General features: G+C 39.5%; 1 protein-coding gene across 3 annotated transcripts in view; it reads left to right on the forward strand.

Annotated features, from left to right (window-relative positions):
• The first annotated feature begins 19,538 nt into the window (after positions 1–19,538).
• SYNPO2 (synaptopodin 2) overlaps positions 19,539–27,773 on the forward strand; it is a 166,379-nt gene continuing 158,144 nt past the window's right edge. For 2 of the 3 annotated variants that reach the window (XM_027597660.2, XM_027597661.2), the window contains exon 1: positions 19,539–19,770. In XM_027597660.2, coding sequence (XP_027453461.1) covers positions 19,666–19,770 — 105 coding nt within the window. In that variant the 5' untranslated portion in view covers positions 19,539–19,665. The remainder of the gene's footprint in view (positions 19,771–27,773) is intronic. The other variant, XM_027597664.2, reaches the window with a different exon arrangement.

Here is a 27,773-nt window from a genome sequence, read left to right on the forward strand (position 1 = left end):
ACCATCTTCTCTAGTGTTAGCTGGCTCTATAATGAGGAGGATATTATCTCTTCAGCTCCTAGTTCCCTAGAAACAAGCACAGGAGACACTTCTCATTTAAGAATTTTACTGTTACTCACTGTAGGACAGAGTCGTGATAAAAATGATCAGACTAAAAATCACAATGATTAAGAAAACTTACATTTTTTAAAACAACTTTATTTTTTTTTAGAACCATTTCACGCAAGGAAGGTGCAGAGAGTTTCCCATATAAGCCCTGCCCCACCCTTATAATATTTTAATGCATATTGTCTCCTCACAATTTCCTGATATGGGAAGGCCTAGAAACTCTCAGGATTCCTGTTCTGCTCGGTTATTTTTGGTGGCAAATATCATATATTTCCTGTTTCCAGGCCCAAAGGTCCTTTTCTCTATAAAGGCCTGTATTCCCAGCTACATAGACCTGCAGACACCAAATGATAGATATATGTCCGAGTTACTTTTGGGGTAAACGTTTCAGGACCTTCCTGTCTTAACTCCCTTCTCAGTGGCCTCACAAGTCAACCTACAGTATGCTCTCCTATGATGTTACCTCATCTACACCTTTCCTTGAAGAGTCATGATTCCTGGGTGTCTTGGGGATGATACAATAAATAAGCCTGAATGAGTGGCTCTTCAGTTTCATTAACGCCTAATGCCTGATACATCCTGAGGCATGTGTTACAGATGTGTTAGTTTAGCCCAAAGGTGCTCTTGTCAAGGTTTATATATAAGTCACCAAGAAAACATCCCTTCCGCCCAATTCAGTGTTTCAAATTTCCAGTTTTAGGTCCATCCTCTGCCTACACTATCACCACCCTCATCCCATTACAAGTCACAGAGGCCTGGTCTGGAGGCTCAATGAAAGGGTGAACTTGGCTGTGAGTTAAGACTTAGAGGCCAAAGTATCAATTTCAACGAACATCAAAATTTCATATATCCTTCAGGTCAGTTAGGGGAAAAGTAAACTCAAAGTGTTCTAAAATAAAAGCAAGTTACATTACTATCCTGATGAATAAACAAGATGATGATGGCTATAATAATGTCTATTCTGTGGATTACTGGCTCTATGATTAATTGAAAAGACAAGTAGGAACACCAGGGCTTTATGGAGGTAGCAACTGCAAGAAGCAACTCTGCCCTGCCTGCCAGATAGGTCTAAGGGAACAAAGGGAAGAAACTGGAATTATTAAAACATGAAAGTTTGAAGGTGGGACTTCGAGGGTCCAGCCCAGACTTCTGAGGGGGGCTTGCTGCTTGTGTGGTGCTGGTGTCTCTATGGGGAGTCATAAGACTAGTTTTGCAAGTGTTGGAATAGCTACAAAATGGAATCAAAGGCTGCTATTGGAACTAACTGCTCGGAACAGGAAACAATCAGGTAGGAACAAGCAGCTTCTCCCTTCTCTGGCGTTTCACGCTCCCTCCACCGCCCCCTATTGGCAGACTTAAAAAGTAGCCGCAGGCAAAGCCGACATGCAGTTTGAGAGTCCTAGCTCAAGCTCAAAGGACACACCACAGAATGTGGAAGGGTGAGTTTGAAGCCCAGAGGCACAGTATGATAACCGAAGTACTGAACACGGAATCTTGAGGGGCGTATTTAGTGGGTGGGGTGGTGAAAGGAGGAAAAAGGATTATAAAAGGAGAATCAGGTTGGTAAATGTCAGAGAAGGAGATAAGAGGTTTTTAGCAGTGTTCAGTATTGTGGCGGAAGGAAGACCATTGGTTTCACAATTGAAATTTGGCTAAAAAGTCTTGTGTGGAGTCACTGAAACACGCACTAGATTATAATAAAGTGGACACAGTGTATATTGACTCCTTTTCCAATAGCTACAAAATGAAGGAGGTAGAATAACCTAAAAAAAGAGTACTTTATTAAAGATGGAAAAAAATGACTGCAGTTATAGAAAAAATATTATGTGGAAAAGAAGGATGATTTTAACTGAATTATTAAGGTAAGTGATAAGGTGTTTTGCTGAGAATGAATGTAGCTGTAGTGGGATTGAGACCTGGGAGAATGAAGATGGTTCAGAACACTTCATGTGTGGGATTTAACAGGGGCGGGAATATTCCAGATCTGAGACAGTAAGAATCTAACACAGTGATTTCTAGAAAATCTCTAACCCAAATCAGGATTAAGAATTATATACCCTTGGGTCGAGTGTGTATGTAAGATTCTAAGCCTCCAGTTCTGTTTCTATAACCCAGGGTTTTTCAAATTAGGTATTATTGACATTTGGAGTCAGGTAAGTTTCATTGGGAGTGGGGGTTGTCCTGTGCTTTGTAAGGTTTTTAGCTGCATCCATGGCTGCTACACACTAAATGCCCAAAGCAAACCATCCCCTCCCCAACATCATGATAATCAAAAAAATGTCTTCCGCCATTGTCAGATGTCCCTGGGAGGCAGATTACCCCCTGAGAACCACTGCACTGCTCCAAAAGATCAACATCTGCTGATTCGTTGGTTTCTAGTTGCAGGGCCCCCTTGGCAAAATCTATATTTTCAGCTTCTTGTCCTTTTCTGGAATCTTGGTACCTCCTAATCCTGGTTGGGTCGGCACTTCTGATATGTGTGTGTGTTTTTTTAATTAATTAATTAATTTTGAGAGAGATACAAAGAGAAAGAACGTGCGTGCGTGCGTGCACATGCACACATGTTGCGGGAGGGGCAGAGGGAGAAGGAGATCATCTCCAGCAAACTCTGCCCTCAACACTGAGTCTGATGTGGACTCAGTCTCAGGATCCTGAGATCATGACCTGAGCCGAAATCAAGAGTCGAAGCTCACCAACTGAGCCACCCAGGCATCCACTTTTGATGTGTTTAAATAGATGTTTTAAAAAATGTTTTTGGCTTTTCTACTAGTCTCTGTGGCCATTTTGTTCTGTTGAAAGATACCACCTAATATTCAGAAACACAGTTTCAAGGAACTATCTTTTAATATTATTATTTTGTTAATTATATTATTTTCCCTTATCCTAACCACTGATCAGCAAGCTTCAACAGGCCAAATCTGCTCTTGCCTGTTTTGGAAGTAAAGTTTTATTACAACATAGTCACACTATCATTTCCAGATTGGCTGCTTCTGCACTAAGACTGCAGAGTAGTTGCCCCAGAGAACTAAGGCCCTCACTTCACAGTTTGCCAAACCCTGCTCTAGATCTTGGATACCATGAAGGTAGGAACCAAGAGTTTGTATCTCTAGTATCTAATATATTATAGCTGAATGACTGCATATATGAATTTTCTTCAATTTATCAAAAAATATATGTTGAATTCAATCACTTTGTTTTAAATGTCCAAAGGCAACAAAAGATTGTCTACATTATTATGTGTTATTAGGTAAAATGGCATGGTTGGTTGCGGGGGAGGGGCAGAGGGAGAGGGAGAGAGAGTCTTAAGCGGACTCCATGCTCAGCACAGGGCCTGAGGTGGGGCTTGACCTCACAACCCTGAGATCAATCAAGAGTCCGCCACTGAACCAAATGAGCCGAACGGTTTAAGAGTAGAGAGCAGATTCCTGATTGTATCTATTGTTTTATTTTTTTCAGTCATAGACCGCCCCTTTAACTGTGTTACAAGGAGAATAGGCAAAGTAAATGCTTCAGTATAAATCAGTCATCCTTACAGATTTTTTTAAAAGGCTTATTTATTTTTTAGAGAGAGAAAGTAAGCGGGGGAGGGGCAGAGGGAGAGAGAGAAATCCTCAAGCAGACTCCCCACTGAACGCAGAGCATGACCTGGGGCTTGATCCCAGGACCCCAAGATCCTGACCTGAGCCAAAACCAAGAGTCGGCCACTTAACCGACTGAGCCACCCAGGCACCCCTAGAGATACTTTAAAAACAGTAAATTTATTAAAGGTGGTCATTTACTTCATCTTTCTGTTAATAGAACAGTTCCACATGCATATTTATATAATTCATGGTACATGTTTTCCTTGAAATTCATCTGAAGAATATAATAATTTATATTTGATATATTTGGTAATTATTTGATAAGGATGCCTTCCACGTAGTTTCCCTCAAGAGCAGATAGCATTTGAAACAGTTAGGTTTTTCTCATCTTTCACAGACAAATGAAGTAGAGGTAAGTAGCTCACAAGTAGACCCATAAGCCAAAGAAAAGAAACGATTTACTAGCTTAGTTGTCCTTGGACCAAAATAATATTAGTGTTGTTGTATGGACAGTTGTTCCCTGTAGGCTTCCACTTTAAAACCTTATAATTCTTATTAATGATTTGTTCTACTAAACTTTAATGATGAGTATTGTTAGTCAGATGTTATCCTGAATTCATTTTGCATCTTGAATATTAACATCTGTGTATTTGTCATTCCATTAATTCTATGACAAAAGCACGTTTACCATACTATAAATCTTATCAGTCTTTGAACAAAAGTGACTTAAAACTCTGAGACAGTGTTATTTTATGACTTTGGGTTGTACCTGGGTAGTATCTATGATTTATTTACTCATCTCTTGAAGGCTATTGGTAACTCTTAATGGTTTATATCCCAGGGTTTCCTTAGCCAAAACAATTTTGTAAAGAAACTAAAGGGTTTGTTTTTGAAATGAATGGTTATACTAATTAGAAAGCATGCCTCTGTTTTACAGGGCTTAAAACAAAGTATCTTGCATCATTCCAACATCTGGATTTCATTTATTGCTAAAGCAGGATAAGATGGATTTGGAAAGAATAAAGTGAAATCAGTTTTAATGATCATTATCTTAATTTTGGACTGAAAATTTCCCTGCAAGTCAGCCTCTGTTATGTTTAACTTTGAATGTGCACGTCATAGGAATAAAAGTTGCAATGACCTAACCCACTCCTGTTCTCCCTCTGACTTCAAAAAAACTACTTAGTGAAAAATTTTGGTGTAAGAGACATAATGTTACTTGGAGTATCTGTGCAAGTGTTTTGTTAGACTTCACATATATATTTTTTTAACTGCCTGCACTTGTTTAAAAACTTTATTCCTCCAAAAGTACAATATACTTGCTCTGGATTTTACAGCTTTTCAAATTGATTATCTAAATTTGGGAGACTCTTGGATTTTCAAAATGCATTCATAAATGAGATACATCAGAAAGAATGTTTGACGTATCTTATTGTGTGCATTAAATTTTCCTATAATGATAACATAATTTAAAAAATTTTTAATCTATGCAAATGTTTATGCATGTTTATGTGTGCCTTTCAAAAAACTTACATTTTCTTGAAATTCTGTAAATATTTGGCAGATGATTTTCTCAAACATGGCTTTAAAGTTTTGATTTTAAAAACTCCTTTAAAAAATTTTTGCGGGGCACCTGGGTGGCTCAGTTGGCTAAGCGACTGCCTTCAGCTCAGGTCATGATCCTGGAGTCCCTGGATCGAGTCCCGCATCGGGCTCCCTGACCCTCTTCCCTCTAATTCTCTCTCTCTCTCTCTCAAATAAATAAATAAATAAATAATCTTTAAAAAAAACAAAATTTTTTTACACCCTAAATTGAAGGTATTAAGCTTAGGTTTTAAGTTCTTCAACACATTGTAAAGATTTATTTATTTATTTTAGAGAGCGGGAAAGGGAGAGAGAGAGTGCGTCTGTGTACACGCAAATCGGGGGAGGAGCAGAGGGAGAGAATCTTCAACAGCAGACTCCCCACTGAATGTGGAGCCCAGCATGGGGCTTGATCTCATGACCCATGAGATCATGACCTGAGCTGAAACCAAGAGTTGGACGCTTAACTGACTGAGCTACCCTGGTGCCCCTAAAAGCTACTTTTGATTTAAAGATAGAAAGAAAGATTTTTTAAAGACATTTAAAATTCTTGCAGAGAAGGAATTTTTCATATATAATGATCCTATTCCCAATAATCCTAATCATTACTGATATCAGCACTAAAAAGGAAGAAAAAGATAGTAATAGGAAGAATAGAACTAGAAATATAAAAAGAGACCTGGAAGTTTTATTTCAAATGACAAACTTCTCCTGAAAGTCAGAGCTCTTGGATGCTGGAATAATTACCCAGGTTGAAAAGAATTAAAATGGAAGGAAATGCTGTTTTTAGAAATATTTAAGGCCAGATGGGGCAAAGCGCTAAAAAACAAAATTCAGGAAAATCCCCAGAATGTGTTGTCAGGGCAATGACCTAAGTGACTTCCATGGAACTTTTTTCTGTGTACCACTGATGTGGGAGGAGGGCTCTGGAGTTTGGTTTGCTCTCTTACTGATTCCAGTGTGACCTAAGGCAATTTACTTGATCTGACTGCCAGTTTTCCCTCTCTCCAGAGAGTTTAGAAAATGACACTGACTAGGTGGAGCTTAATGGGTATATCCCCTTCAGGATTTCAAAGAGAATACTATCATGATGGAAAAAGTATTACTGATGAAGGACAGGTGGAGGAAAGCCATGCAGGGACAAGGGGCCCCCACCCTAAGAGGAAACCACCCTTAGAAGGATTTTACACCATCCTGGAAGGAGCCCTTCACCCTTCCCTACATGATAGATGGATGACAAAAACCTGGTTGGATGACAGGTGCAGGGCGGGTTAATCAGATTAAAACAGCCTGTCAACAAGCCCATACAAACCCCTAGACTTAGAAACTCCAGTGACAACCCTCTCGGGTCTCCTTCTTCTTTGGGAACTTTGTACTATCACTGTGCTATCTCTCAGTAAACCTTGCTTTGCTGCCCACCACTCTGTCCGGTCTACCTCTGCATTCTTCGAAGCAGTGTGACCAAGAACCGTGGGCACTAAAGAAGAAGAAATCCTGTAACATTATTCTTTGTTACTCTACTTGTTGGTTCACAAAAGTTGAAACCTGGAATTAAAATTCAAACCAAATTTAATATGTTAGTTTGACTACATTTACAGTGTTTCCATTGCATTCAATGTGATTCTGTGCAATTTCATTCCATGTGTATTTGCTGAGGAGCTACTATTGCCTTCAGAAAACTTAAAATTTTGAACACATAAAAATTGATTCCTTGACCCTGTTGGGAGGCCAAGGGGTTCCCTTGCTTGCAGAGCAGAAAAAGAATCTCCCAAGTCCCTATCTGGTTTAGCAATTTCATTAAATCTGGATGTGATGCACAGTGGAAGATCGTATAGTCAACCCATCAGCAAATATATACTATTTGAGATGCTAGGGAATTAGGAGAACTGCAACGGAATCCCAGTCATGGATGAAACCAGTTGCTCTCTCAGGGGCTCATTTCACAGTTCTGTTGAAGGGTGTAATAATATTTCCACTACTTCATGGTCTTCTGAGAAACCTGAAAGGCAGTGAATCGGGAAAGTGTCCTGAGTCAAAAAATTAATAAATCACTACTAATTACAATAACAACAAAAAAAGCCCAAGTGCCTCCTACATTCCAGCACAGTGCTGGGCATCAATTTACCTCATCAATTCTTTACAATAGCCTTTTCTTTTCCACACATAAGGAAACTGACACCTAGGAGCCACAGTAACCAGCTAGTGGGGTGAGGGTGGGGGGCAGAGCCAGGACATAAACCCAGGCCTGTCTAATTCCAAAGAGGTATGAAGACTAATGAATTCCGATCAGCTGAACATATGCTCCTCAGATGCTAGGAGTGACCATTTTATATTCTCTTTGCTCCATTATTGCTGGCTGCCTTGCAGGTGATTAGCAGTTTTCTAGGAAATTCCTCACTTCTGTGGGAAGCCTGTTGCACTGACCTGCAACAAAAAGATATTTCCCTCCAAAACATTTCCACCAATGCCTGTGTTCCCATCCAGGAAGATCCCTCTTAGATAGCAAAGGGAGAAGTTTAAAGGGAAGATTTATGAAGCAGTTATTATATGCCAGGTACTTGTTTAAAAAATAGGTGTTTAAAAACATTTCACTTATTGGTTAGAGCAACTTCAAAAGAGAATACGGAGCTTCAGAAAAGACAAATGATGGGGCACCTGGGTGGCTCAGTTGTTCAGCTCAGACTGTTAAGTGTCTGCCTTCAGCTCAGGTCATGATCCCAGGGTCCTGGGATCGAGCCCCGCATTGGGCTCCCTGTTCAGTGGGAAGCTTGCTTCTCCCTCTCCCACTCCCCTGCTTGTGTTCCCTCTCTCGCTGTGTATCTCTCTGTCAAATAAATAAATAAAATCTGAAAAAAAAAAAGAAAAGAAAAGAAATAATGATGCACCCAAGGCTGTGCAGAAAATAGCAGCAAAATGGGGGGGGGTTCAATTCACATCAAGCCCCTGCCTCTTCCCATTACCTGTGTTGCCTCTGAAAAGGATACACTTACAGTGTCTAGTTTGGTCAAAATATTTTTATGATTTTATGATTTTTTTAAAGATTTTATTTATTTATCTGACACAGAGAGAGCACGCACACAAGCAGGGGAAGCAGCGGGCAGAGGGGAGGGAGAAGCAGGCTTCCCGCTGAGCAGGGAGCCCGATGCAGGGCTCAATCCCCAGGACCCTGGGATCGTGACCTGAGCTGAAGGTAGACACTTAACAGACTGAGCCACCCAGGCACCCCTGATTTTACTATTTAAAGCAACAATGGTAACCACCAGCGCTTCAACTACATGGAATAGGTCTCTGTTCAAATATTACCTCCTCCTGAAAAGAAGCTGTCCCCTGAGGTAGCCAGCCTACCCCTACCCCATGCCTGAAACTTCATTGTTCTTCATAGCACTTGCCACCATCTGACAAAACATAGGGTTGTCTTCATTGTCTGCCCTGCCTACTGGAATATGAGCTTCTAGAGGGCATAGGCTTTGTCTGACTTGTTAATTTCCATGTCCCTCATGCCTAAAACAGTGACTGAAATAAATAATGAACATTGGTTACATGAATGAATACATTAAGGCAGGATTTTTAAAGCCAGGACGGATAGCAAGCATGCGACAGGTTGGTAGTAGAGTATGGTTTAGTCTGCTTAACATTACTTTGATACAAGAAAATGCAGCAATCTGAATCATACTTTTGCTTAATAGGTTAAAAGTGATTCCTGACTTAAACTACTACCTAGAATTTGGCTCCAATATAAAGTTTCACTCAGCAACCCCATCAGCATTATTTATTTTATTTGTTAGACATTTTTAACACTACTATTGCAACTTTTGGGCATTTTGACATTATAAATGTAAATGTATCTACTTTTAATATTATTAACTTTCAGAAGCATAAGGGCAAAGTAGACATTTTATTTATTTATTCATGAGAGGGAGAGAGAGAGAGAGAGAGAAGCAGGCTCCCAAGGAGCAGGGAGCCCAATGCGGGACTCGATCCCAAGACTCTGGGATCATGACCTGAGCCGAAGGCAGATGCTTAACCATCTGAGCCACCCAGGCACCCGCCAAAGTAGACATTTTAATTCATTTTGTGAAGCTTTGAAGTAAAAGAGGAGGGGGAAGACTGATAAAAATCAAAAAATCAGAAAAGGGACAACTAAGTTATGAAAATCTAAAAAGTATTAGTTTTACCTATTAAAAAAGCCCCACACAAATTAGCCAGCTCCCACAAACATCTCAAAATTCCGATAAATAACAATATTTTTATTAATTAACTGACGCCTCTTTTTCCCCTACATTTCTTGCTTGAGTGCTCTTTGATCTCTTCTTTATATGACAAAAATTTCATGATATAATTTTTTCCATTAACACCTACCATAGTTAATCAATACTAGTTTTTATAATTGATAATAGGGTTGCACACAACATGGGACTTCTCGTACAGAAGTAATCAGTGTAACATGGCTACAGGTTTATGCCTATAAACATAAGAATTCTAATACATTTTATTTTTTATAATAGCCATAAGGAATGTATGGTGCATTTATCATTGTATGTGCTGCATTATCTGGCATATTCCTGAAAGGAGGCACCTTTGCATTTAACTAGGCATCAATAAGAAATGAAATCTTCACTGGCGATTTTTGTATTTAGCCATTAGAAGAGTATTCCACAGACTAGTTTGTGGCACTGTACATTTCAACCTATGTTTTCCTCTACTACACAAATAAGTACAGTGTCAGCACCTTAAAATGGGTTGATGCTGTGACAGGAGCTCTGGCCCTGCCTTGTAATGTTTTCACACAAGGCAAATGGACACAACACATGGTAAGCGTATGCCTGGAAGCTCTTCATTCCTATGCTGGGCAACTGGCAATAACTTTTCCCTGAATGCGACTGTGAACCACATAAACATATTTCATGAAACCCAAGCTGAACAAATCCCCACCTCATCTTCCCCTTAGCTGGGTTCCAAAAAGGCTCGTGGGTACTCCACCATCACTTGCAGGGGACGTTGGATGAAAAAGACAATAATCTTAACCAAATTCAGTTGAAGTATTTTACTTCAGCAGATTTTACAACAGCATATGCACATATAAACACATTGTTGGTGTTCCTTCCAGAGCCTTGGAAGGGATCCCAGAAGGGAGGGTCCTGAGCTTTAGCTTCACTAACTCCCTATTAGATTCTCCAGTAATGGGTACACATCTAATACACTTCAGCTACACTAACCTCCGCATTTTTTTGTATTGACAAAGTATATTTTTGTTGTTCTTCCTGCCTTTCAAATCAAATTGTTATCAATTGTCTCATCTCAAGGAGGTTTTTCTGATCTGTGTGTATCACTCCCATTACTCTGTCATACCACCCTTTTCCTCTCTCTTTTAAGCCCCCATTTCTCTCACCATTTTGTGTACATACTTATTGTCTGCCTTCTCTGGTGAAATGCGGGTTCCATGAGGGTAGGAATGTTGCTGAGGATGCGCACAAAAAAAAAAAAATCATTTTTTTTAAACATTTTATTTATTTATTTGAGAGAGAGAACACACACACACGAGTAGGGGGGAGGGGCAGAGGGAGAGAGAGAAGCAGACTCCTCGATCCCAGGACCCTGGGATCATGACCTGGCCAATGGCAAATGCTTAACTGACTGAGCCACCTAGGCGCCCCCAAAAAATCATTTGAATGAAGGAATGAATGAATGATAAGTTTAAATGTAAGTATCTTTTTAATTAGCTCAAGAATATTATTTTAGGGTGCCTGGGTGGCTCAGTTGGTTAAGCGACTGCCTTTGGCTCAGGTCATGATCCTGGAGTCCCGGGATCGAGTCCCACATCGGGCTCCCTGCTCAGTGGGAAGCCTGCTTCTCCCTCTGACATTCTCCCCTCTCCTGCTCTCTCTCTCTCTCAAATAAATAAATAAAATCTTTAAAAAAAAGAATATTATTTTATAATTTTAATAAATGTACTCCAACTCTAGTTCTCCATCTCACTGGATTGGTAGGAAAGCCAATCTCAGGTATCTTTTAGAGCCACTTCCTTCCCAGGGTTTGCAAAGTTGTTGGGTTTCAGCAGAGTGGCAGGTCATCACTCATTTGCCTTCCCTGGTCACCGAACTTTCCACAGTCTTGGCCAGCAGTCAGGTACCCAGCTGCAGCTTCTGTGATATGCATGTGGCTGAAGAGTGTTGGCCAAGGTTGGGAGCCCTGCTTCTGGTGTCCAGCCTCCCTCCAGAGACCTTGTAGCTGTTACCATCTTGCCATTATTTCTCTGACAGCAGCTTGGTGGTCAGCACTACCTGGGAGACCCCCAGACTGCCAGATACTCCTAGTTAGGACTAAATCCCTCCCTTGCTTTTCTCAAGGGCACTTTCCTTGCTTTTCTCTCTACTTAGGATGCCTTGAAAAATCATTTCATGGAGTTCAGGCCATACAAAACTGAGAATCATTGTTACCACCTTCTATCTTGCTCAGCCAAAGTCCCTGAGTTAAGGAAGTAGGAAGGGTCTGACTACTTCCTTGGAAGAGGAACAAGGGGGAAATCTGAAGAATGAACAAAATTATGAAAATCTCAAAAATTATCCTGTCACATACCTTTTATATATTTGTATATTGAAAAGGAAACTAACTGATACTTTGACTTTCTGTATGCTCTGCCTCCCTATTATGGGCTGAAATTTATCCCCCAAATTTATATGTTGAAGCCCTACTCTGCAGTAACCCAGAATATGACTATATTTGGAAATAAGGTCTTTCAAGACAATTAAGTTAAAATAAGGTCATTGGAATGGGCCTTAATCCAATGTTACTGGTGTCCTTATAAAAAGAGGAGGTTGGAGAGACAGGTACAAAGAGAAGATGATGTGAAGGCCCTTGGAGAAGACAGCCATCTACAGGCCAAGGAAATAGGCCTCAAAGAATTCTGCTGACACTTTGATCTCAGGTTTCTAGCCTTCAGAATTTTGACACAACAAATTTCTCTTCTTTAAGCTACTCTGACTATGGTACTGTGTAATGGACACCTAGCAAAGTAATATACTCCCTCATGCTGTGACATTGGGCAAGGCAGCACCTCTGGGCTTTAGGTAAAAGTAGGAGTTGCTGGTGTGCATCTCCTTAGCTCTGCAAGCCTGGATGATGGGATTTTAAACCACCACCGGCAGCAGTGGTAGTTTCTCCCCAAACCACATTCAACCTCAGAGCAAGAGAGAGCATGTAGATGAGCAGGGAAAATGTTGTTAGGATGGTTTGAGGGTGTCTTCTTTCACGCTGCCCCTTCTCGCTTGCCCTGGAATGCTGCAGAGAACCATCACCACCTGCTCAGATGGCATTTCATGCACGTGCATTCCAGGAAACAGCACAAATACTCGAGTCACAGCAGGTCCTAGTGGGGTCAGCAGATAATGAATTAGTGATTCTCCAATAGTCAGAGAGTTGCCTCACTGTTTAATATGAGTTCACAAATGCTTATCCATCCTGTGGATTATCTATCTATTTTTTTAACACTTAGGATAAAGTTCTGTTATCTGTAATTAATTCCAACAAGCATGTTTCCTCCAAATGTGAAGAACGATCATTTGAAAAGATCTTGTTGTCTTTGTCTGGGATATTAATTTCTTTCCACATGTGCTATTTTATGTCTAATTGTTGTCAGTCCCTCTTTTTGCAGAAGGAAAACTTAAAACAAAACGGTAACAAAATACATTGTCTCAAAGCTCTAAATTTTAACTCTGATTTTGGAAGGTATAATTTAGTGACAGTTCCAAATAATGATTGTAGCCCATGGAAAAAGTGATTTTGTTTGTTTAAAAACATAGATGCTATCATTTAAATCTTATCTTTAATAATTCATTGACATTACTCTACATGTTTCCTTAAATATTATCTTTACTCTTTCTGATGTTTCAAATAATACTATCTGAAATACAAAACATGCAGTATTTACTAGTAAAAACAAAGTAGCAAAATGATACTGTCAGTAGATATCACGAATCATATTTTCAGTTCATTTTTTGACATTACCGACAAATGCCCTCCAGTTTTTTGGAGAAAACAGATGTCTAGATCTATTTTTTCTAATATGTTTCTTTAACTCCATCTTCATTGTCCTAAAATGCATGCACATACACACACACACACGGACACACATTGCGCTTTTATAAAATATGCTTTTTGAAACTGAAACTTTTAATGTGTATGTATCCTATGAGGACTTTAATCCATATGGTTTCATTTGGTGATTCATTCAAATTTAACTCACATAAATATATTGGCTAACGTTGTAAGATGCCTGCTCGGTTTCTGATTTTTTTTTTTTTTTTTTTTTAAGGCCTTTTGATCGAGACACCTGGGTGGCTCAGTCAGTTAAGTGTCTGCCTTCGGCTCAGGTCATGATCTCAGGGTCTTGGGATCCAGCCCCTCATCGGGCTCCTTGCTCAACAGGGAGGCTGCTTCTCCCTCGGCCTGCTTCTTCCCCTGCTTGTGCTCTCTCTCTCTCTCTCTCTGACAAATAAATAAATAAAATATTAAAAAAAAAAGGCCTTTTGATAAGCACCAAGTTTTGGTGGCCCAAAAGGAAGGAAGAGTTAGGTTTGGTATAGATATTGAAATCGTGATGTATTATTACAATTTTGGTTTTTCTAAACTTCAGATAACTTTACATTAATGTTGTGAGATAATAGAAAGTATATATTGGTCTCTGCACCCAGTTCCTGGGACACTAGGAGCATCCCCTGCTTTAATGTTGGTCTTTGACTTTTGTTCCTGATACAGAACTCCTGAAATCCTTGTAATTTCCTGGGTGATGGGAGTGTCATTTGTTCTTCTGGGTGGGCTTCTGGATGAGGGCTGGCCACTGGAGAGACCAAGCCATGATGAGAAGCTTGGAATTTTCAGCTCTGCCACCCATTTTCTTGAGAACAGTTAATGATCCATCATGCTTACACGATGCAGCCTCTATAAAATTCCCAAAGTACAGGACTTGGAGAGCTTCTAGATTGGTGAACACTTGGAGGTGTTGAGAGAGTGGTATGTCTGGAGAAGGCATGGAAATTCTTCATTCCTTCCCATATACCTTGCCCTACCTTCCATCTGGATGTTCATCTGTATCCTTTATCATATCCTTTGATAAACAGTTAAATAGTTAAATGTTAAGTAATTGTTTCCCTGAGTTCTGTGAGCCACTCTAGCAAATTAATAAAATCCAAGGAGGGGATCTTTGGAACCTCTGATCTATAGCCAGTTGGTCAGAAGCACAGGTGATAATCTGGACTTGCGACTGGGGTCTGAGGTGTATGTGTGTGTTGGGGCGGGGGAGACACATGTTGTTGGCCTAAGCCCTTACTGATGGGATCTGATGCTATCTCCAGGTAGATAGTGTCAAAATTGAGTTGAATTCTTGGATATCCTGCTGGTGTCCTGATAATTGCTTGTTGGTGATGTGGGGCTACACTCTCCACTCCCACTCCCACCCCCACATATTTTTTAGTAAAAAATTAGAAAAATTAGAAAATTAACAAAGAATTAGAAAAATAACAAAGAGGCATGAGCCAGCATAGGTGGCCAATGTGAAATTATTGTAGAGTAAGTCATTCTTACAGGAATATTTTTGTTTTATAATGTGGTTTCCCAATTCGTGTTAGGCTCAGAAATCTTACTGTGCTGTCAAAATTGGGAAAGATAATATAGGTATTATTTGTGGAATGAATAATCAAGTGAATGAATGAATGTATGGTATTGTAAAACAGAACATCTGATACATTGTTAAATCCTTTAAATGGTATAGAAGTAGAATTAGTCTAAGATCTTTTTTTTATTGAGGTGTAGTTGACATTGTTACATTATGTCAGGTGTACAACGTTACATTAGTTTCAGGTATACAACATAGTGATTTGACAAGTCTGTATATTATGCTATGCTCACCACAAGTGTAGCTACCGTCAAAGGAGGTCATTTTCAAAACCATTCAAGTCACTTTTTTTCCATAAGAAAGTGAATTTTTACTCTTGCCTTAATTCTTAAGTTCCAAATAAAATAAAGAGCAGGCTGTGTGCTGTTTGACCAGAGCTCTGGTTCCATTTCTCCACCTGTGTCTCAGTTTCACTTTTTTGGGTCTGGGACTTGATTTCACCCTCTTTGCAAGCTATTAAGTTAGCCTGCTACTGTTTCGTGGATGCCAGAAGAAGACATGAGATTCTATGGTCAGAGACAACTTTCTTACACAAGGTACAGCATAAATACACAAGGTATATCAGTGTATTTCCAAGTTTATCTTGCCTCAAACTCCATAGGGTTTATAAGATATTACCCAGATGGAAACTACATACCCAGTGGATTTCCATAACAGCTAAGGTACACTAGGCCTAGTGAATTCATTGCTTTTATTTTATTTTACTTTTTGCTTGCAATCAGCTAGCAAACTTACTTTTGTCCCACATTGAGATATTACCACATCCATCAAGGTTGCTTGCTACAAAAACAAGCCTGAGAAATAGCTCAGGAAAAGAAGCATTAGGACCTTGAATTCTGACACATTCAGAAAGACATCTAGGAGCACTAGAGACCCATGGAAGACTCCCTCTCCCAATATACGTTGTGGTGGTTTCACCCTCACACTGGCTTTCCCCACTGGCTGTTATCAGTATCCCTGGGGTGAACGATATTGTCCCTGACAGCTATCTGGAAGAGTCTTAAGCTTCCCTGTGGTTGGACCATATATGAATTAATCACTGGAGCTGGGTAATGTCTTTGACTTGGGCCTAGGTTGTATATCCATTCCTGAACTAATCTCTGTATTAAGGAGGAAAGATTACTCTGACTGTCTAAAATCAACCAACTTATCCATGCTGTTGGGGTCAGAGGATCAATTTTACCCAACACAGTAGTTACTGCCCAATGGCGGAAAGGCAAAATGTTAGGGAGACTGTCACTAAATATTCCACACAGTCTTTAAGTAGTATAATTGAAGAATTTTGCTCTATTTCTGATTTTCCCAAGTCAAATGAAGCGAGAAAAGGGAAAGAAATTAGAACTCTTTGGTTTTCTTTTCTATACCTTTATTCTGGGAAATCTTAGCTAGCCTTTCATTCTACTCATATTAACTGAGCACGAATTAGTAGTCAAGAATTGTATTGGACCTGGGGAGACAAATTCAAGTAAATTGGAAACATCTGCTAATCTCACAGGGTTAATCAGCTAGTGTTGGATTCAGACAATTTAAGAGACCATTTGAATGAGCGAGAAAGTGCAGAGTGATGGCAGCACTTGGAAGGAACACCTGACCTGGACAAGGGGGCAGGACAGGATGGTTAGGAAAGCCTCCCTGGAGAGCATGACATGTAAGCTGAGACCAGAAGGCTGAGTAGGAATTATCAGGTGATATCTGTGTGGGGAGGACGAGATAGCTTGGAAGCATGACCTAGCAGATGGAGCAGCGGATCATGTTAAAGAAAATAAAAGTAGTTCCGTGTGTTGAATCATAAAATTCAAGGCGGGAGATGAGGTTGGAGAAGAAGTAAGGAGTGGGAGGCGGAACGTATTCTCTAGGTAAAGGAGTTTTCACCATTCTGAAAGTCCTTGAAGCCTTGAAATGGAAAAAAATAAATATGATAAATATTGCGTTTTAGAAATGTCATCCTGGCTGTAAAGTCAAAAATGAATTGAGGGTGGAAACAAAGCTGGGACAGACGAGTTAGGAGATTGTTGAAATCAAGGCCAGAGATAGAAGTAATCACATGAGTGGAAATGGAGTAAAGAGGCAGATTTGCAATCTATTTAGAAGTTGAATCCATATGCCTTTTTTTTTTTAAGATTTTATTTTTTTATTTGAGAGAGAGAGAGAACACAAGCAGGGGGGTGAGGCAGAGGGAGAAGCAGACTCCTCACTGAACAGGGAGCCCAACGTGGGGCTCGATCCCAGGACCCTGGGATCATGACCTGAGCAGAAGGCAGACGCTTAACCGACTGAGCCACCCTGGTGCCCCTGGATCCATACGTAACTGGACACAGGAGAACAGCATTAGGGAGTACATAAGGCCTGGAGACAGAATAGCAATGATAAGAACCGGTATATTAAATTCAGGCAGGCAAAAGTTCAAATCTCTACCACTTAGAATCTAAGGCTGAGTTAATTACCAGTAAAAGGGAGACACTAAAGATCAAGTACCTAACATGGTTACTTTGAGGATGAATAAAACATTATACGTCAAGTTCCTGACACTAAGTAAACCCATAGAGAGGGTGTAAAGTGAGAAAAGTAAATAGACCAGAACATAGCCCTGGAAGACAACACATACATTCAAAAAATGACTAGAAGCTGAGGACTTCCAAATGTGAGAGGAGTGGCTAGAGAGGCAAGAGGAGAGGGCATGTTTTGTATCCTAGAATAGAAGCCTAAGAGAGAAGACAATCAAAGGAGGACATGGCCAATAATCTCAAGTGCTCACAAAAGCAGGGAGGTAATAAGTGACCTTGCTGAGAGCTTTTCCTGTTGTGGGGATAAAAGACTGGACTGGGTTTAGGAGCACAAAGACAGGCAGAAGCGGAAAGAACAATTGTAAAAAGTTCTTTTTCTTCTTTTATTTTATTTTAAGATTTTCTTTATTTGTCAGTGAGAGAGCACAAGCAGGGGGAGCAGCAGAGGCAGAGGGAGAAGCAGGCTCCCCGCGGAGTAGGGAGCACGAAGTGAGGCTCCATCCCGGGACCCCCGAGATCATGACCTGAGCAGAAGGCAGACACTTAACCGACTGAGCCACCCGGGCGTCCCTGAAGTTCTTTTTCTTTTGTTCTGAATTCATACTTTAGGATGTTACTTATAAAATTCTTATTTTTCAAAGAAAGATGGGGGGTACAGGCAAATTCACCTTTTGGGAGAGAATCAAACTTGAGATGCATGTCTGGTCTCCATGCCCTTCAAAGGCTGTCTCTGAGCGCTGCCAGTAACTGAGTGACCATCTCACCCCAGTGAGAAGGCACAAACAAAATCACTCGACACGTTTGGCTTCTGGGCAGTGAAGCTGTGTGAAGGTTCACTGCAGAGTGCTTCCTAGTACTGAAACAGGCAGAGTGTCTGCAAGTCAGTTTTGTCTGGTACCACGTGTAACATGAATTAACTTGTCCAAGCTTTTCATTATTTGTTATGTTTTTATATGGATGAATGTCATGGAAAATAAAAATATTATGGAAGAATAAAAATGTTCTATTTGTACAATTTTTGGTGGATGGTATTCAGATTTAAAACAAAGTATTTTGGACCACGTATAAAATAAACTTTTATTTTGGGCCACCCAGACTCAGAGCACTGTGATGAGGGACTATAAAAATAAGAAACTTGTAGGTGACATTGTATGTAGTTGGCTGACTATTTTGGTTCAAGAAATTTCATTCCTGCTGAGGAAGGAAGAAAATGAAACACTTATTTAAATTTAAAATACTCCAGACCATGCAAGAGATATAGTCAAAAGAATGTAGTTTCCAGGGGGAAATTCTTTTCTTCTCCTCTTCCTCTTTCCTCTCCTCCCCCTCCTCAACTCTAAAATATATACACCTATCTCATAGTTCAAAAAAGTACTTTTCAGAGTGGGAGGTTAAAAAAAAAGACAAATGTTTTGCTTTCTTTTATTTCCTCTTCTTATGGAATTAGTAGAAGTTTAGAAAAATAATAATAATTTCACCCTCTTCAACTCCCTTTTGTCTGTTTCAATCATCACTGTGGTCAGTCTCAAAACGTTCATTTGAGAGAATCAAATTGTCTAGTAGTTGAATTTTCAGAGCTCATATTTTAGGATGTTACTTCTGGCCCGGCGATTAAAACCTTCACGTGTTCTCTACTAGTCATAGGATTATTAAATGAAAGTTTTTCAATCATTCTTTTTTTTTAAAAGATTTCATTTATTTATCTGACAGAGAGAGACACAGAGAGGGGGGACACAAGCAGGGGGAGCAGGAGAGGGAGAAACAGGCTCTCCGCGGAGCAGGGAGCCCGATACAGGACTCGATCCCAGGACCCCGGAATCATGACCTGAGCAGAAGGCAGACGCTTAACGACTGAGCCACCCAGGCGCCCCCTCAATCATTCAAGTGCTGGCGTTTAAATCAGTTAGTGCTAGAGAACTTTTGCTTTCCCGCCCCCGTCTAGCCCCAAATGAGGACCTTCTCCTCCGAACGAGTCTCTTTCCTTTGCCTGAAGTGGGCTGAGCAAAGGAGCGTGACGCAAAAGTGGGCTGTGTCCTTGATGCCAGGGAGCGCCTCTGCCTCCTTGTGAATGCGGCCCGCGGCCGCTGCAGCAGCTGAGGCTCTGCGCTCCCCAATCCTGCCTCCTGGGCGGGCGCCTGGAGCTAAGTACACATCTCAACGGCACCGAAGCCTCCTCTGTCTTTTCAAGCTCTTCATGCTACCCAACTAAAAGGAGAAAATGGGCACGGGGGATTTTATCTGCATTTCCATGACCGGAGGGGCGCCCTGGGGGTTCAGATTGCAAGGTGGCAAGGAGCAGAAGCAGCCCTTACAAGTTGCTAAGGTAGGACCACCAAAGAGGTGCCGCTATCACCGCTCTGGGCTGGGAAGGAATGAGAGCAACCTGTTGATGGTTTTTTTCCAAGCTGTGATTCAGGAGTTTATGTATTACTTTGATTTTGGCGCCGATGTTAAATTTTTCTAGGATGCGGGTTTGTTCATGTTGCAAAAAAAAACTGGAGTAATGTATAGCGTATATGTAATTAACCAGTAATTGATAGAAAGAAAAAAAAGTGCCGTATTTATCAGCTGAATAAAAGCCTAGTTAATCAGCTTCTCTGACAACCAGCAAGACACTTGGGACGTTTCTTCTAGGCAATGTTAGAATATGCAGTTATTGTTTCATGTTACTTTACTTGGTTTTGGCAGAAGAGAAATGCTCAGCTCAGCATAACCAATTGGTGTGGCTTTTGGGGACTTGTATAAAGCCTTGGTAGTGACATTTACAGTGCAGCATTTATGAAAAGGCCAATTTGAGGCAATACTTTTAAATATATGATGAAAATGTCAGAAAACCTGTTTGAAAGAATATTCTTTTAAGGATTTGACAAATAAATGCAGAAATCTACTCCATCCCATCATGTGTACTCATCTAGCTAAGTGCTCAAAATAAAATTCAAAGACACTAGAAATACATTGTATGTAACTTATAGGAAACTTTGAAATGCATCTAGTAACGATTTTAAATATTTTAGATGCTTTTGTTTCCATCATATTGCTTGTTTCTTGCTACCAGTTTGCTGGAGGGGCTCTGATATTGTCTAACTTGGGATTCAGTTAAAATAAATTTTAAAATGCATGAAATTTAAGCAGACTTTTACCTGAATTGGATACTAAATTGGAGTATTGTATGGAAGAACATGTTTGATTAATTTCCGCTTTATATATTAAAGATGGTTCTAGATCCTTATGAAATATGTGGACTACTGGCCTTTGTAGTTATCCTTTCTCTTGGCTTTTTTTTTTTTCTTGTTTTAATGTTCACTGTGAGGAAAGGAGTTTCTTTTGAAATTTTCTGCTCCCAGGCTTCCATTGGAAAATCCTTTCATAATGCGATGGTGGAATCCTGCCACCTAGTGAAAATTTCAAACATCAAGACTGAAACATAAAACAGAAGGTGAAAAGCAAAATGTTTAGAATGGGAAATTTTCTCAGAGACCTCTGGTTCAACCTGTGGATTTTAGATAAGGAAAGAGCCCAGAGAGTTTAAGTAACTGTCCTCTGCTTCAAACTAGCAGCGATTGAAGAATCCGGAAAGGTGGTTTCATTGTGTTGCTTTAGGAGTCCATGGCAGGAAACGTCAGACAAAACAGTGATGTCTAATTCGGAGTAAGCAGAATTCATAAGACTGAACTAGATTTGCTCTGGGTCTAGAATAGCAGCTGGCTGGCTCCAGTTTCTGAGATTTGGGTTCTAATTCCAGCTCTGATCTAACTTGTAGCCGGGCCTGTGACAAATCTCTCACGCTTCCTGAGTCATCCCTTGTGGGGTGGTGTGTGTGTGTGTGTGTGTGTGTGTGTGTGTGTGTGTGTGTGTGTGTGTGTAGAGGGAGAAAGGGATAAACATTTTGAGTGAGGTAGGAAAGGAGAGAAGTAAAAAGGAAATTGTACTCTACAATCAGTGAGATTCTATATTGCTAGAGTATTTTACTGTCCTAATAGTATACAGCTTTAGAATCACTTGCCTACCAGTTAAAATGTGGAGACAAAGGTGGCTGGATGCTCTTATTCCCTAATAGTTCTTTTGTGGCCAGACCTTAAGAATAGGGTGGGTATTGGGTTTCTCCTGAGTCCTCAATGTGCTTATTGCAAAGTTGGAACTATTATGTGGTGATTTTTTTTTTTTAAGAACTAAAGCTAATAGCTAGTGAAGGGTGCTTTGTGAGCATTTCTTTGCTGATGACATCTTTATCAACAGGATTCAGAGAGGCTATTATGTGTGTGAGTGTCAAAAATTTCAATCCTGCTCTTCCACCCAAATCAACTTTCCTAAAATACCCTGGAAATATATTTGCGGTTTTTTAAAAAAAAATATTAAAGTATTTGGATGTTTGCTTTAATTTTCTAGTTTGTGATAGTATAATTGATGGTTAGTTCTAAAAGATCATTATGAAGGCATCTGGATGTTTGCCTTAATTTGTGTGTGTGTGTGTGTGAGAGAGAGAGAGAGAGAGAGAGAGAGAGAGATACACACTACAGTTTACAGTCTAGTTTTCCCCATATGTAAAAAGTGACTGGAGAGCCTTCTAAAGAAGATAAAATTTCTAAGTTACTATGGCAATGCCAACTTTTGTTGGTCTATTTTTTTCCCCTTAATTCAAACTTACATTTAATTTCTTATACTAGCATTATTTGTTCAAGAAAACCCTTGGAGCAAAGTGCTTGTCACTTTCTATGTTATGAAGTCCATGGCCTCACTGGGATCACTGTTTTACATTTAAAACATCGAGTCAACTCAATTCTAGTAATGGTCCCTCAGCTCAAGGTGAAGTGAACGTTGCATAGCATAGACTTCCTCCTCTTCCAAGGTGATGCTTATGAGGGCCACGTTACCTCCAAGAAGGAGGATGGAGAGGGTCAGGGCAGAAAGGCTGGGGGGATGGTTGCTAGCAAACACAGTGCTCACAGTTTTGAAGAACATGCAGAGGATGAACTTGGGAATTAAAGAAAATATATATTAACAAAGAAAAGGAAATTTCAGACAGTGCTAGCATAATGCCCCCCTTAAAAGGGGAATGCTACAAAGCAGTTCTGTAGGTAACAACAAATTTTTGGCTTATTATAAAATATCTAGTGTTCAGGTTTTTCGTGATTCTGTATAGAATGAAAATTGAACAAGCTGAAATAGGGGAAAAAACCCTAGTCTAATATTATTAACAATGATTAGAAATTGAGTAACTTTATAATTCCCAGTAAATATCCTTCCAATGACACAGTTAGTCACTTTTGAGAGATGCTCAAACATTTTTAGTATTTGGCTGGCTGATTGAACTGTAGGCAAACTCCAACTTTTAAAGACCACTAACAGAAATATTAATAATCAAACTTTTCATTGACATTGAAGCTCAAGGCCATAAAATTCGGTTTTGTTTTCAAGAATAAATTGAATTTTTAAAAGATCCAAATAATGGGTAACCGTTGCTTGGTTTTTGAATGCTTATATATCTTTTAATTTATGTTCTAAATACATGTGATAGAAAGCAGACATTTCTAATACAGAGTCATAAGACAATATTCTGTAAAGTATATTTCCAGGAGATCATTCATAGAAACAAATTTATTGAAGCATATTTACAACTGTATGTGTGCAAATATTCTTAGAAAAACTATGTTAGCACTTTTACTTTATAAAACTCCTTTTTTGAACATGTGCTTACATGGCTATGCCTCTGGACAGATCACTTTGGAAAATCTTCATATAAAGAAGTGGGGAGAAATTTTTGTTTCACAAACAAATCTTATGAACAATTCAGTAATAACTCACATTTTGAAAATAATGAGCAAAGAAATGTTCACACTGTATCCTTTATATGTTTGAATGTTTAGAAGTTTAAGCTTTCTTCAAAACATGTAGACCGCTATGGTATTTATCATTCTGTTATTGAAATTCTTTCTTTCTTTTCTTTTCTTCCTTTCTTTCTTTCTTTCTTTTTCTTTCTTTCTTTTTCTTTCTTTCTTTCTTTCTTTCTTTCTTTCTTTCTTTCTTTCTTTCTTTCTTTCTTTCTTTCTTTCTTTCTTTCTTTCTTTCTTTTTCTTTCTTTCTTTCTTTCTTTCTTTCTTTCTTTCTTTCTTTCTTTCTTTCTTTCTTTCTTTCTTTCTTTAAAGAGGGAGAGAGGAAGAGGGGTGGGGGAAGGGGCAGAGGAAGAAAGAGAGAATCTTAAGCAGGCTCTGTGCCCAGTGTGGAGCCTGATTCAGGGCTCGATCTCACAACTCTGAGATCATGAGCTGAGCTGAAATCAAGAGTTGGTCACTTAACCTACTGAGCCACCCAGGTGCCTCTGAATTTCAATTCAAAGTTTCAAGTAACTTTTATTAAAATTGACACGACAAATTACAATCATGTATTTTATCAAGTGGATTTAATGATTCTGTATGTCCTCTCTTTAAAACTTTAAATAAAGATGTGTTAGTCAAGCACAATCAAATAACATAGTCTTATCCATTATTACCATCAGTGAGGTCTCTAAAATGTTTCAAATAAAATAATTCCAGAAACATAGTTATTTCTAAAGGGAAAAAAAGAAATATTTTAATGTGTTCGAATATGTGTATTTGAGGATAAATGCTCCTTACTACATATGGAAAGCTAGTAACATCTTTATTAGGAGATATGATGGATCACTTCATTTTTTATTGAGTTTTTGAGCACTTTCTAGAAATTCTAAAAACAGGTATGCTTATAGAAGTCAGTACGCACTAGGTAAATCTGTTAAGCATATGTTATTTTAAATCTTTGTTTTGGAATTGTGTGTTTTAAGACAGATCACTGTTTGTTGAAAGACAGTAGCTAAGATAATGACTCTGCATGAACTTTACCATTGTTGGGACATGGCACATATGTAGCTTGCATTTATCAAGCTCTTTTCAGAAAAATATTCTTTGCAGTATTTTCTTTGAAGGTGTTTTTTCTTCAAATGACCCCCATAACCTAAGAAGTAGTTTGAAAAATATGCTCATTTTAGAGATGAAGAAATTCAGGCACAGAAAGTCTAAGTTACTTGCCAAATGTTAAGCTGTAAAAAAATGGTGGCATTTGATTGCAAATCTGAATTCTCCTTCTGAATTGGTAGAAACAGGTGCCTGAGAGAATAAAGGGAGGCTAAGATGGTCCCCAAAAGGAAGCATATAAAAATAGCATGCTCTTCATCCAAATGTGATTTAATTGGCCAAGAGATCCCCAGGTATCAAGATTTATAAACACCCCGAAAGCAATTCAAATGTGTGGTCAAGATTCAGAACCACTGCTGTAGAAGGTTGAGGCCAGAAATGTCACCACAGGGCTTCCTGAAGGGTGGCGTGATATGTTCTTCTAGCACATCCCCACTGACTCTTTCCCAGTTGATATAAGAGGAGGACCAGAGAGACGCAAGAATTGTCTGAGTCCTTAGCATTGTGATGAAGTCATCATTAGTAATGGGAGGGTTTTCCCTTTCTGAAGCCAAGACCTCTGGGTTACTGAGAGGCAAGGAGGTGCTGGGAAGCTTAAAAATGATCATTGTAAAGATTGGAAGTGTCTGCAAGAGGGGCACCTGGTAATATATTCCCTAGCAGGATGTCTTCTTTTGTCAATAGAACTGCTGGCCTGCCTAGTGCCTATGTGAATAAGGTGGGATAAGAGGTCAGACAAAGACAAGTATCGTATGATCTCACTGATATGCAGAATTTGAGAACCAAGGCAGAGGATCACAGGGGAAGAGAGGAAAAAATGAAACAAGATAAAACCAGAGAGGGAGACAAACCGTATGAGACTCAATCTCAGGAAACAAACTGAGGGTTGCTGGAGTGGTGGGGGGTGGGAGGGATGGGGTGGCTGGGTGATGGACTTTGGGGAGGGTATGTGTTGTGGTGAGCACTGTGTATTGTGTAAGACTGATGAATCACAGACCTGTACGCTTGAAACAAATAATACGTTATATCTTAATTAATTGAATTTAAATTAAAAAAAAAAAGAGGTAGGGAGTGGTGGGTGGGGGAGTAAAACTGGAGAAAGATGCAAGAGGAGGGAGAGAAAAAGACCAAGATGAGACAGAGAGAGCGTGAGAGAGAAGAGTAGGAACTTACCTAGCTGGCAAGGCAAGGATCCTTGCATTTCCCAGGGGTGAGTGACTGGCACAGAAAGTGGTAGGATTTGAACCACCTTGCCGGTACCCTACCCAGATAGGCAAGCTCTTAGCTAGCGACCAGCAGGCGCAAACTGGCATCCTGAGGAACTACTGGGGGCTTGGACGGGAGCTGGGCAGGAGCCCTATTTCCCATGTTAGGGAACTGTGCTGTAGTAAAGCTCTCCAAGGCTCCTTGAAGAAACCACACAAGTTGCCCTAGCATCTGGACACTGGCCACAGAGAGAACAGAGATGGCTGTTCAACGTTAACCAGAGAAGTGCAACAACCAGAAAGAGAGAAATACCACTTCATTCAGTTATGACTAAATATATCTACCATCCTGCCTCCTTCTCCAGTCTTCCTGCCTTCAACCTGGGAGGAGCTAGAAGGAGGTAGGAAAAGAGCAGACAACGCCCTCCTCGGGGGTGCCAAGCCCCGGAGCCACAAGCCCTCCACGGTGCTTAGGGAGAGCGCCCAGGGACAGACATTAGATTGAAGCCGTAATTGGACTAGACCATTTTAATAACCAAAAGCCAACAGAAATGCCTGGGATCTGACCAAAGTATTGTTAAGGGAGGGATTTGACTTTCTTGTACTTGAAAGCAGTTGCTGGAAGAAATGAAAGTTTCATGTTTATAACTGAATGAGTTGACACTCCTCAAAAATGTCAGTTCCATCACACAGGTTCATATTATTAATCACATGTATTTGATGTATGTTAGCTTGAAAACTTACCACCAACTCATATGACTTCCATAGATGATCATGTTGAAGCTATTCTATCTAGGTTGAATGAATGAATGAAAATCTGGCTTTGGGCTAAATAAGAAATGTAAGCTACTTCTTTTCTCTTTCCTTTTTCTTTTGTTGAATGTGAATCAGCACTTTAATAACCTGGTATGCTTTTTGCTATAGGTAGGCACATACTTTCAGTTAGTCTAAAAAAGTGTTTCTGGAATATTACTGTCAGGGTCCAGAACTCTTAACTTAAAAGTAAGTATTCTGAACTTTTATTGGGTCTTAATCTAGGGTGATTGTTGTTTTTAAAGAAAGTCATATTGCAAATTCCAAAAGTCAGTATGTAATATCATGGTGACATACATATTATACCTAACTGAATAGTATTTGTATATTTCTCATGGTAATGGTTTCCAAAAGAATTTAACCTCCCTCTTTCAGTTAATAAGTGTCCAGGAATATAGGTTAATTTATATATTTAGCTAAAAATACTTCACATTGTGTATCTTACAATTGTCCAAGTATGTTAACATGTTATATCTTTTGATACCAGTTAAGTAGAGTTTTATTATTCTCAGTTTATAGATGAAAAAACTGATTCTGAAAAAAATTAATTATTTGCAAAAATTTTATATAAAGGACTCCAAAGTCAAATATAATTCTTTCCCCGATGGCAGGGACATCATGCCACTCTCTGCATCAGTTTGGATAAAGAGAACAGTTTATCATTTAGTAATGCTGAAAACTGCCATAACGTTGATTTAGAGTTTATATGAAATAGTATGTCACCATCTAAGATTTAACCCTTAAAAACATTTATAGCAATTTCTTCTTCTAATGGGATCGAGGAAAAGGACTATGGGAAATGCATCTCCAAGGTCATGTGCAATGAGAGACAAGACTGGAAAGTGAACCAGTTTACTTATAAGTAAACCTAAAAAAATACATGGATTCCAAGATTTTTATTGTATCTATTCTAAGAGATTCATGATGAATGCCATGAGACTTTTGTAAAAGGAAATGGAGAATTCCTGCATCAGCTTCATTAACCAATCCTTAAGAGTGGGGTTCCTGGGTGGCTCAGTTGGTGGGGCATCTGACTCTTGGTTTCTGCTGGGGTCATGATCTCCTGGGTGGTGGGATAGAGCCCTGTGTCCGGCTCCCCGCACAGCAGGAATCTGCTTGAAGATTCTCTCCCTCTTCCCCTCCCCCCATTTGCACATGTGCATGCACATACACACTCTCTCTCAAATAAATAAATAAATCTTAACAAAAAACTCAATCCTTAAGAATAAACAACTTTATGAAGTTAAAAGCCTTATATGAGAAGCAAAATATTATTTGCAGCTTGGTGGATATTTTTCATTGTTTGACCACCTCAATGAGAACATATTTATAGTATTGAATTACCTTAGGCATTTTATTTTTTAAAATTATTTACCATTCTT

The sequence above is a fragment of the Zalophus californianus genome, chromosome 2 (genome assembly GCF_009762305.2).
Source record: "Zalophus californianus isolate mZalCal1 chromosome 2, mZalCal1.pri.v2, whole genome shotgun sequence".
Classification (NCBI taxonomy): Eukaryota; Metazoa; Chordata; class Mammalia; order Carnivora; family Otariidae; genus Zalophus; species Zalophus californianus.